Genomic DNA, 12,248 nt, shown 5'->3' on the forward strand with positions numbered 1-12,248 from the left:
GAACTGAGCCATTTTGGACATGCACTGACCCAACCAAAGGAATTATTTTGTAACAGTTTTACCTGAACCTCAACCAATTGTTCCCCAGGCCCAGAAGACCAAAGCAATCAATCATCTCACAGGTCTTTTTGCCACATATAACATTGTTAAGCATTGAATTCTACAGTAGAGCCTAAAAAAAAACCTTACCAAATAACTGAGGCATCTGAGGCACCCAGACAGGTGCCATAAAATCCCAAGCACCTCAATTGTAAATTGACTAATATAAAACCTGCTAAATTCATCCAATCAGGATATTTACAAGATAGGGAAAAACTGTATAGGGCTTTATCCTAATCAATGTCTTGGCTTAAGGGTACAGTTTATCAGCTAACAAAGAGATAAATTTTGTAAAACCTCTTTCTTTTTTTTTTTTTTTCCCAAGAGGCAGGTGGAAAAAGGGAGCAAACTGTTGTTCTGTAATGCTTGTTCAAATCAGGTGTCAATTCCAAGTTCTTGACAGTTGATGAAAGAGATTCTGACAATCTGGAGATCAGAACAATTATCGCTGAAGGAAATAAAAGGTTATATCAGTTGTAAATAAGGTTTTTGGTTTATACTAAATATTAACTAACTTTGTGTGTGTTGTGCTCTCTGACAGAGAGGCAAAGGAACAAGTGAAATGTACCATGCTTTAAGCACAGTTTATTGTATCGGTTAGGAAATTTATGGCAGAATCTCCAGGATTTGACCCTGGATATACCTGAAATACAGATATACTTGATATATATTTGACCCTACATATACTTAGATATATTTTATTTGATCCTGGATACAGTTTAAGGCCAGTTCTGCCTTTCCAGGTGCTAGTGAGGTGGATGGACAGAGAGACTGGGGCAGGGGACTGAGGAGGGAGAGTGACACTTGTGGGAGGGGGCACTGTGACGGGATGAAAGCCCAGGGATTGCTCAACTGGGATTCTCCTCGGAGGCACCAGCTCGAGATGTTTAGGTGTTGCTGTGCCGGGAACAATGAGTGCAGTGTGTGGGGAGCCAAGTGGGGCACCCGTGATGTCCCTGGGGCCGCCATGAACAGGCTTCTGTCCCAGCAGCGACTGTTCCTGGCGCTGGGAGCGTGACTGCCAAGGGTGAGACCGGTCCGAGTGGGAAGGTTCTCGAACGCCTGCGGTGGCACAGCAGGGCCCGCGGCTGCTCCCTTCCCTGAGGCGGGCTGAGGGAGGCAGGGCCGCGCGCGCACCGCCAGGCGGCGCCCCCGCCCCGCCGAGCGCGCGGAGCCCGGGGCGGCCGCGCGGCGCTTCCGGCGGCGCAGGAAGGGGCGGCGCGCGCGGCTCCGGTGAGCGGCGGGAGCGGCGGGGCCGCGGTCGGGGAGCTGCGGCGGGAGCGGCGGTACCGCCGGGGCCGCGGGTCGGGGAGTGTGGGGAGCTGCGGCGGCTCCGGCACCGAGCGCCGTGGAGCGGGGCAGGCGGGGACCGGGCTCCGGGAGGGCTCCCCGCCGGCCGCGTCAGCGCCCGAGCCCGTCCCGCCGCCTCTCGGTGCTGCGGGCGAGGATACAGCGGGGCCGGGGCCGTGCGGTCACGGCAGCGGAGAGGGGCCGGGGCACAGGGCTCGTGTCGTACCGTTACCGAGAGCTCCGACCGGGAACCTGGATGTCGCCACCGCTTACACCAGCCTTGTCCCGGTGCGGGAGATAAGGGAACTGCAGCTGGGTTTAGAGATTGAGGACTACATTAGAACCGTATGGAACCTGCACTAGTGCGCTTATTCCTGTGAGTTCTTACAGTGCGTCTCTTTTCTAGGAAAAATGATTTCTGAAAGCAGCTCCTTCATCAAGGGTGTGGTGCTTGGAGGAGTCTTCTGCATGTTGGTTACGCTCCTCGGACACATTAAGGTGGGCCATGGGACCAAAGCACATCACCACGAGCATCATCACATCCAGGCTCCCAACAAGGAAGATGTCTTAAACCTCTCAGAAGGGGAACGTGTGGAGCTTAGTAAAAACATCAATGTTTACTGTATCATCCTTGTCAAACCAAAAGATCTGGGGCACTGGGCTGCAGCAAGGGAGACCTGGAGCAAGCACTGTGACAAGGCAGAATTCTACAGCTCGGAAAAGGTCAAAGTGTTCGATTCTGTGGCCGTCAACACAAACGATATGTGGGCGATGATGCGGAAAGCTTACAAGATCACGTACGAACGCTATAAGGATCAATTCAGCTGGTTCTTCCTTGCATATCCAACAACATTTGCTATAATTGAAAATCTCAAGTATTTCTTACTGAAAAAAGACCCCTTTCAGCCTTTTTACATAGGCCACACTGTGAAATCTGGTGACCTTGAGTATGTAGATGGCGAGGGAGGGATCGTCTTAAGCATTGAGTCGCTAAGACGACTCTCCCGTGTTCTTGAAGACCCTGACAAGTGCCCAGAGCAGGGAGGTATGATCTGGAAACTGGCAGAGGACAAACAGCTGGCAATCTGCCTGAAGTATGGCGGCGTGTTTGCCGAAAACGCTGAAGATTCCGAAGGGAAAGACGTCTTCAACACTAAATCCGTGGGGGCCCTCATCAAGGAGGCCATGTCCACGCACCCGCAGCAGGTGGTGGACGGCTGCTGCTCCGACATGGCCATCACCTTCAGCGGGCTGGCCCCCAACCACATGCACGTGATGATGTACGGCGTGTACCGGCTCCGGCCCTACGGCCACTCCTACAGCGACGCCCTGGTCTTCCTGCCCCCTCCAAGCTCAGACAATGACTGATGGGGCTTCAGGGAAGGCCTGGAACCATGGGGTTGGCTCTTCTCACAACACACAGTTGTACTGACACACTCTGGTACTGGTGTACAGGTTCTTTTGCACACTGAGGGTTGGTAAAGCTCTTCATTTTAAAAGTGGAAGGAGAATTTTTTTCTAAATCTTTTCTAGAGAAATGCTTCTGGCTTTTGACAGTGCTGGAATGAAAATGATAAAAAGATGTTAATGTTTATTATAAAAGGAAATTAAGTTTATAGGGGGGGTTTGTACATGTAAATATTTATTAATGAAAACTGAAATGAACTTTAGTCTACTCTTAAAAATATATTTTTGCAAGACTTTGATTATTTCAGTTCTTCCAGGCATTTCTAGAATGTCTTTATATCTTTCTAAGTTGTACCAATAAAACTGACTACAGATTCAGTCTCAAATACTGTAACTTTATGCTGTTTCTTTTACACTCAATACACACTCAATATCTTGAGCTTATATAGCACCTTCCACCTCATGTACAGCCTTCTAACAGCAGGAAGCAAGGTGACAAGAAATCTTGCAGCAGAGTAATATCAAGTGCCCTTTGGACCACTGTTTCTAAGCAGACAAAAGAAAAAGATAAACTGTATTTGAATAGGTATTAACATGGTCAGGGAATCTGTTAGCACAAGATTAACTACTCATTTAAAATTTCACTCCATCTATAAGCATGTTAGAATAAAGGGTCAGTATTATTTTTACTCCTGTTAGTGGATGCTAATAGTGTTCACAAGGAAGAAGTTGATAAATTGTCAGTACAATTTGGTGTTTGGTTTGGGGTTTTTTCATGCTCTTTTTTTTTTTTTTAACAATAGAGGGCACTCAATTTTACACAAGTTCCTGGGTCACACTCCTACCCACCCACAGCCTGTGCAAACAGCACTTCAGTACTTACTCCATTTAGAATTCAGTGACCTGACATGGGTGTTTCAAGACTTGAGGAAGGTATTACATCCATCTGTTACATCTGTCACTGTCACAGGCTTTGTTGGTATTACAATATTCATAAAACACAGGAGCAGACTGTTCTCGCAGCTTTAACCAACCAGTTGTAACACCCTACCCTGAGCTGCAAGTGGGCAGGTGGGGAAGTGAAACAGCTGCTTCAGAGCTGATGAGAAAATCCATCTTGGGTTTTTTGTTTTAAGCATCAGATTTTTCACAAGGTAAGACTACTGCTCAGACTCCCATACAGGCTCCCACAGCTCAGCTGCTGTTTGAAAGGTGAGACAAGAAGCACCTTCTCATCCCCCCATCAGTCAGAGCTCAGCTGACAGCAACACAATTGCTGCCAAATCCTAGGTAAAACTTGTACCTTTGATGTTTTGCTCATCTGGTATATAAATTAAGCCTGATTTGACTTGTATCTCCTTACAGAATAATACAGCTGCAAAAACTTAGACAAAACCAGATAAAGCAAGCAAAACTTTCAGTGTTTCTGATAATTAAAAACAGTTCTGACCCCCCTGCAGCAACAGCAGTCATAGGAGAATGAGTGAACAATTCCAACAAGAAAAAAATCTCATTTGTCACAGATTTGGGTGCTGTAGGACAACAGGAAGAGATAAGATGGAAGCAAACCACAAAAGGCAAGACTAGCTCATTTTACATGAAAAAAAAACCCACCAGCACTGAAGCATTAACTGATTTCCCATAGTACCAGAAATCAATACATTTACAATGAAATCTTTAAGATGCACAGAAATGTTCACCAGCATTCTCAAGTTCTGAGGTATGATCAAAACTCTTTCTGCAACACTGCCCAAATTTTGTCTTCCTACATTGATAAATAGTTTCAGATTTACTCTGTCATTTTCAGAAGTACAGTCTTGTTAATAATTTTACAGAATTTTAAAAGCAGCATTCCTTCTGCCATGTCTTAACTTGGCTTTAGAATCAGATGGGGAACACCTTGGCTACTATCATCTGTAAAGGTCCAGGGTGGGCAAACCAAGCCTGCAGAACAGCACCACAAGGCACTGGCACACAAAGTTACATTCTGCTGCTGTAAAATGCATGTGTTAGAATAAAAACTTGAAATATTAATAAATGCTTCCAGAGACAGTTATGAGTGGTAGACCTTAAAAGTTTCCTTAATTTATTACAGTATTCAATTTTTCCATAGGCATAGCTTTGGGTATGCTGAACAAAGGACTGGGTTATCCAGACAGACACACAGTGCTCCTGAACCCATTCTGTAGCTGTACAGAGACATGTGGCAGTGTGCACAAGATGAGAGCTCCTCAAGTTCCACCTGAAAAAGTTGCTCCTGGCTACACTGAAAAACATGTTTTGCTGTCATGCCTTTATTTAACAGTGATTTTGTTTCTGCTCCTAAAATAAGGCGGCACACAGGGAGTAGAGAGCATCAGGCACCAGAGTGGCACACTCTTCACTGGCAGTGTGCCCACCAGTACTACAGACTCCTCTAGAAGGAGAGCAGTATCAAAGTGTTGGCAGGTAGAAATCTGAATGTACATACAGTCTTCAGATATGAGCCACCATAAAAGAATTTCTAATCCACATATCAGTCTGAGTTCATAAATCCTTTACAGATAAATGCATATTAAAAAGAGAAAATCCTTAAGTAAAATGAAGTTAATGCTCTTAATAAGTTAAAAAATAATGTCAAAAAACCTGATTTCTCCACATTTAAGAAACTAGGTAGACTAACAAGATGTCAAGAAAAAATCTGAAATGCTTCAGAGGTTTTGTAAACCATATTTATATTTCACACACACTTTATATTATGCTTTTAGAAGAGCACAAAAATGTAAACATTTCTTGGCTTTTTACTCCTTTCCACTTGAAATAGTCTACTCACAGTCCATGCAGAATCTTTCATCAAATATCTTCAGTCACTGAAGACTCAGGTTTGAGACAAAACAAAATAACTGTAATAAAAAGAAATCTAGAAAACTATTGTAGCCTAACAGTACTTTTGCATTCAACTGATTTATTTAGCATAGCCACAGAACAAAATAATTTGTACATTCAGTCACATTAAAAACAAGGAATTACAAAGCAGTCCACATTTAATCTAAGTGCATTCCTTTGGAGTAACAGTTCCTGTTGTTTCACTTGTATGTCTTCATATGCCAAAGGCCATCATTTAAATAGTGGATATTCTCAATACCGATCCCTTTGTTGACCTTCTCACTGTAGGAGCAAAAACATACAGAAGTATTAGCTAGGTTAAATATGAGAGCACTACAAAATACATTATTTCAAGTAGAAACTGCAACATTTGTCAACTGGGAGGGGAAAGCTACCAATCACAAAGTCATTATCTTCCACAGCAGGTGGACAAGAAACAATATTTGTTATTACATGTGCCCACATTGATAAGAGGAGAGTATTTGCCTTCCACATTTTTTCAACAGCTTTCCACAGTGCTTTTACTACTTCTTTGTGGGACACAGTTCTTCAGACAACACTTCTGCTACTTTTCTCCATTTTTACCATTTCTCCATCGAAGTAGCACAGCAATTGTGCACCTCCAATCCAACAAGATGACTGGAATGTGGAATCTAACAAGTTCTGGTTCCAAGTGTGCCAATGGCACAATCAAATGCAGGTGAGCTGCCTCACTTCTAGTTGCAGGTCATCTACCCACTTAATAAGGAATTAAAAATGCTAAATTTATGTGCCAAGGACTTTCAGCTTGTTTAGAGACATGCTATCCTCCATAGTATTGACTATCTTTTGAGTTATGTCATCTTTTAAAAATTACTGGTTTATGTCTGTGTTTATTTTTCCAGTTAAAAAAAAAAAAACCACAAATTAACTACTTTTGCCACAATAAACAAGACAAATCTCTTTCTGAGAGTGAGAACAAGTTTCATTCCCCTGGAGAATATAATTTACTCTATTTACACCAAGTGTTCCATTACTTACACAACCTATCCAAAAGTAATCAGGGAGGGAAATGCTACAAAGACGGTATTAACAAATTATATGTAGTAATTACACAAAGAGATTGAAATCCCACTGCCTAAACCAGAAAATTGTGGAAAAATGTCACACAAAATGAGCAGCTAACAGGCTGCAGAGAGGAGTATCATTTCATTTTCCTCTCCAGTTCATGTTGCTTTTCACAGGAACAGGATATTCAGCTGCAAGGCTGGTGGATTTGAAATTAGGTATACAAAGGACCTTGGTTTGCAATGATCAGTGTGACACTGCTCTCTTAGGACTGGGACACAGGTAGCTTTTCTTTCCACTTACTCTTGGAGTCTTTTGAAGCACCACAAAGAATCCTGAAGAATAGAATTCCTCAACAGCTACAGCAGGTCCAAATCCAGGTTTCTGCAGTCCCACTCTATCCCTGTCCTCCAAGACATTCCCCCCCTCTCTGCCTTGTGCTACTATTATGACTTAGGACAGGCTTGTTGAGAATTAACCACACAAAGAGTGACTTGTTTTCACCAAAAAAGCTTCCTCACTGCCCCAAGTGACAGGTCTGGAAACCAACACAGCCCAAACCTGCTGGGTGCACCTCACATCCTGCAAGATGTTAATAGAACTTAAAATGACAAAGTGATTTAGCTACTTATAATTTAGCACTATCTGAAAGCCAAGAACAACTAACATCCATTTCCATTTTCTGTATCTCTTTTCCTTCTCAAATAGTTTTCTGTTTATCCCAAGCAGAACTCTAAATTTCACAAGAGGCTCAGCTAAGTTAGTCAGTACATCAATCAGGAGTGCTGGGCTGCATGTGGGTACACAAAGAAAAAGAGCAGGCCACAGAGAAAAAAACAAGCCTGGACAGGCAACCAAGATCCAGCAGGACTTGAGTCTCTGCTGTCCCTGCAGACAAAAATCTCTTCAATGTTTTCAATCCTCTCAAATCCAAATTACACCTCTTGCCTAGCCCAGGAGGTACTCAGTACTCAACACGTGCTGCAACAGCAATGCAGTAACCTTGACAGTGGTGCTTTTACTCCAAACTAACATAAGAATAATAACATGGGACAGGTTATATTTCAGCTTTTAAAACACTTACATGTCCTCAGCTGACATCTTCATTACTCCCACACATAATGCATGTTGTTTCCCCTCTGCCATAATTGCCTACAAATTACTGCTAAGGAAAAGAGAGTTCCTTTTAAACTATTTCAGAAAAGTCAAAGCAATATGAAGAAATTACTTCCAAAAACACTTTCAAAAGCCAGTGTTGAACTTTTAATCCTTTAGTAATTCTAGAGTTCCAGTTCTTAAAGATAAGCAAAACAATGCACTGAATTTAACAATTGAATCAGTGTGTAGAACAAAGCATGCATTTATGAACTTGGAACAGCAATTACAGAAAAAATCTCACAGTGCTAAATTTCTTCCTTTCTGTCTAATACAGAGATGACAGTCTCTGCCTTTCTGGAACAAAACAGCACATGTTTGTGGGGCCATTTTAGATTCCAAGGCACAGAAGAATTGAGACACCAATTTAAAAACCACAAGTACTGAAATCACATGTGTCCTTTTCAGAGTTTAGCAACACGTGATGTTAACTGCTGATCTTGTCCAATGGCATCCAACTAACAACAAAAGCAGCACAGCTTGGTGTTATAAATGCTGTATTTGTTCAGGGTTCTTTTCTCAGTAGTATAAGGAGTGAATTAGCACACTTTCCTCATTTTACATACACTAACTTCAGACACAGAGAGCAAGTCCTGATTGCAGTAAAGCTGATCCTACTCACCTTTCCTAATTCCCTAAGAACAGGAGAGAATTCTTCTGAAGGGAATACAAGATTGACTAAGGAGGCAGGGCACAAATTGCACTGCACCTCATCTACTTTTACCATTCTGCATAAAATTACTAAGGAGCTCCACTTACCAATGAGATTAATGGAACAGCAGCCCACCCAACAGTACAGCAGGAATAGTTATGTGGTTTGGAACATACAGTAAGTGAAAAAATATGAACAACTTTAACCTTGCCAAGCAATATCTAAACCTCTGCAGCTCCTTTCTGATTACTAGTTATTTCATGAAATCCAATTAAAACACAAAGTAATACAGATAATAACCAACTGAGAACACAAGAACAGAAATGTAACTCATCTCACAGTGAGCAATAATTCATATTTAAGAAGGATACAACAACAGTGTCAACAGCAGCAGGGTAAAGCTTTGCTCCAGGAGATGTCAGGCCAGGGCACATTATATTAGCTCCACTCAGGACGAATTTAATGGCACCTTTATCAACCTGCTGATGCGGGAGAATAAATGGGTCTAGGAGGGGAAAGACACAGCATTGCCATTAATACAGCACCAGGACAACTTGAACAGCTCGCTGTAAAGTCAGTTTAAACAGGGCAATCAGACATAGAGTGTCCTGCAAGGGTAGGAAGTTTGAGAAACAATTACCAGAGCTCCTGCTGGGTGGTACCACCCCAAAAGGACACAAATACTGACCCAAAAGGACACAGGCACTGTCCTCCCAGATCACATCTTTATCTAAGAACCAAAGGTAATCCAGCACTTCAGGCTATGGCTCCTGCACACTCTCAGACCCATAGACCCATAGACTGAGCAACAATTTTCCCCTAGGGAAAACAACCACACAAGTTCCCATCCTAAGAGATCTTAAAACCAAGGGGTCTTAAATGCTGCAAACTCCATGTACTCTTACAAATTACTCCAACATGAAAGAAAAACAGTTTAATGTTAACAGAACAAAAAAGGCAAACACAGACAAAATTCATGAAAGCTGTCAGCTCTCCAAGCCATCCTTCAAGTGCAGGCACACTTGAAGCATTTCCAACACCAAGATCTGACTGAGTAACGTTCTTTGGGATTCAAAACAGAGTAACACAATCAAGCAGAACAGCAAGAAAAAAATTGCAAGAGTAAATTGTGAAAAGTAAAAAGCATGCAGCCCAAGTTCCTACAGGAGACAGATACTACCACTAAACTCAGGAATAGTTTTCTAGTAAGAACTTACAAGTATTTGTATAACAACAAGACTTGAAAGAAAAAAGATAGGGACCAACAATAGCAAACTTATATCTCTGTTCTAAGAGAGCCTCTCAAGATTTTTTTACAGAGCTTTACACAATTTAATTCTTAGTTATCAAAGTTCAGATTGCTTAGCATATAGCATGGAAGCAATTAACACAGACACGTGAAATAGAAAAATTCAAGTTAAGAAAGTATACTGTGTCTTTAACATCTATTCTGGAATATGCATATGCATGGAATACATGGAATAGAAGCTCTTTTTAATTTGTTTCTATAGATGTCCTGTGGAATCACACTGTCACCCTTCTCTTCCCAGCACAGCCACCCTCAGGAAACTTACATTTGTGAAGCAACCTTAGCGTTGGGTAAAAAATCCCTTCTCTTTGCCTGAAGAACAGCAACTCCCCATTCACAGTGAGGATTTCTATATGCTCATGACTGCAAGATTAAAAAAAAAGAAAATCCAAGAGCTACTTAACCCTTCTACACTTTAAATACAGTATTTTACTTAATGGAGCCTGGTCTATCTTAGCATCTGAGAATAAAAACAGTCAATTAGGAACAAAATTTAAAATAAAAACATTATCTTTTTGTATGACTTGTTCTTCAGCAGTGATCTCCTTCTTCCCCCTTTGAGAAAAAAGAAACCTACTGACCAAATACACAAACTGCATTTCCTTGGCATTGCTTTTTAAATGCAATACAAAGAGTAAATAATGAGGATTCATCAAAAATATACTACCCTCTATTAAAAAAAAGGGAAAATAATCAAGATAATACATGGGAGCCCAAAAATAGTACAAAATGTTACTGACAGGAATCCAAATAATTTTGAGCTTCCATGTGCATAAAGCTGAATGCTTCCCTTCAACAACAGGCTAATACTTGGAGAGACCCTGAGTACACTGCACATTAGCTACTAGGAAGCATTTTTAAGTTCCTCAAGCATCCTACCAGCATGTGCCTTTAAAGCACAATGAGCACATGCCAGCTTTCTAATCTGGCCATTACAAGGACTACTACCTATTAAGAGATGATGGACGCCTATCAAAAGTGGTAGGTTTATTTACTGTACAAAGGAAACATATAAAGGAGGCAGTCCTAGCACCCTGAAAGCAAAGTTTAACAGAAGAGATACTTACCATCTTACTATTTTGACTGGATCTTTCTTTGGCATGATTTGGTTTAGCCATGGTTCAATAACAGGAAATTGGTCTATCAGTTGATTCTTGATACCTTTAATAACTGAAGTCTTCAGCTGGATACAGTTTGATACATTCTCCTTTTCATCAAATCTGTCAAGTGAAAGTATTTTAGAAATGCACAATTCGCTGCACAAAATATGTATTTTCAGGAGCTGTCCTCAGAAGTGTTTATAAATTAACTACAGAAGTCTAATAGCAGACTGACTGTCCAGCTTTCAAATGCAGGATATTATTAATCTTAAATTTGTCCCCGGGAAACACTTGGGCTGGGGGAAGGCAAGGGGGTCCCCCCTTAGTAGCCTGTCTTCATCCCTAAACTTTTTGTACGGCCACAGCCCGTGTTCAGTCTCACAGATAAACCCTGGCCCACGGCGCTATTTTATCCAACTCCAAGAGTACTCTGCTGGCAACACAAACACCCACAGCCCTGCTCCTATGCGAACCCTTCACGTCCACCACGGAAACACGACCGGCGCTCTGTACCACCCGAAGTTGGGATAAGTTAATGACTCAGCTCCATTTACCGAGCGAGTGCCCAGGGCAAAGCCGAGGGCTGCGGGCGGCGCTGCCCGAGGAGGCCGCGGGGCCGCTCCCGCCAGCGCAGCGCCGAGCCCGGGGCTGAGGGGGCGCCGGGCCCCTTCCCCTCCCCTCCCTTCCCTTCCCTTCCCTTCCGCCGCGCCCCCAGCCCGGCCGCACTCACTTCTTGAACATCCTGCGGGCGGGCAGGCCGGGGCCGGCGGCGGGCGGGCGGCCACAGCCTCGGCGCTGCTCACACGCGGCTCCGGCCGGGCCGTGCCTCGCTCCGCGCCCGCCGGAAGCGCCGCTCCATCCCCGCGGAACGGGCGGGGCCTGCCGGCAGCGCCGGGGCGGTGCCTGTGCCGCCCGCCTCGGCATCGCCCCCTGCCCACCGCTGCCCCTCGCACAGCACAGTATCATTGTTATTATTATTGGGCTTTCACAACCACCGGCTGCCTGGTACTTACAGGCACGGCGCTGTTTTCCCAGGTAATAGATCGATTTTTGGTAAAATGAGAAGAGCAAAGTGCTAATAGCTACTGGCATCATTTAAACACAAAATATGTTTCAAGGGCAAAAAACACAGCCATCTTCAAACTAGCAGAGCAGAAACTATCCTCCAGACAGCTTCAGAGAGGAACACAAGATACTGCCAAGAGCATTCTGTGGGAGGGGAAATAGAGTTCTTGTCAAACAGCAGATACTGGAGCCAGGCAGGGAATCAGGCCCAGGTGACAGTGCCACATCTCCAGCGTGGGGAGGGAACAGAAGCCTGGTT

General features: G+C 43.4%; 2 protein-coding genes across 4 annotated transcripts; one reads left to right on the top strand and one right to left on the bottom strand.

Moving 5' to 3' along the window:
- The first annotated feature begins 1,289 nt into the window (after window positions 1-1,289).
- C1GALT1C1 (C1GALT1 specific chaperone 1) lies at window positions 1,290-3,182 on the top strand. 3 transcript variants are annotated; one of them, XM_066559490.1, is made up of 2 exons: window positions 1,290-1,332; window positions 1,796-3,182. In XM_066559490.1, the coding sequence occupies exon 2, from the start codon at window positions 1,801-1,803 to the stop codon at window positions 2,755-2,757; it is 957 nt and encodes a 318-aa protein (XP_066415587.1). In that variant the 5' UTR covers window positions 1,290-1,332; window positions 1,796-1,800; the 3' UTR covers window positions 2,758-3,182. The 3 variants fall into 3 exon arrangements, with proteins under 3 accessions (XP_066415587.1, XP_066415588.1, XP_066415589.1); XM_066559491.1 differs by lacking the exon at window positions 1,290-1,332 and adding an exon at window positions 1,339-1,385; XM_066559492.1 differs by lacking the exon at window positions 1,290-1,332 and adding an exon at window positions 1,456-1,677.
- A 1,667-nt stretch (window positions 3,183-4,849) lies between these two features.
- MCTS1 (MCTS1 re-initiation and release factor) lies at window positions 4,850-11,782 on the bottom strand. The gene is made up of 6 exons (XM_066559493.1): window positions 11,655-11,782; window positions 10,892-11,044; window positions 10,090-10,187; window positions 8,887-9,020; window positions 7,793-7,860; window positions 4,850-5,943 (listed from the first exon to the last, which is right to left on the bottom strand). Exons 1-6 carry the CDS (start codon window positions 11,663-11,665, stop codon window positions 5,862-5,864), a joined length of 546 nt encoding a protein of 181 aa, XP_066415590.1. The 5' UTR covers window positions 11,666-11,782; the 3' UTR covers window positions 4,850-5,861.
- Window positions 11,783-12,248: the final 466 nt, after the last annotated feature.

Source organism: Molothrus aeneus, chromosome 14 (assembly GCF_037042795.1).
Source record: "Molothrus aeneus isolate 106 chromosome 14, BPBGC_Maene_1.0, whole genome shotgun sequence".
NCBI classification, from domain to species: domain Eukaryota; kingdom Metazoa; phylum Chordata; class Aves; order Passeriformes; family Icteridae; genus Molothrus; species Molothrus aeneus.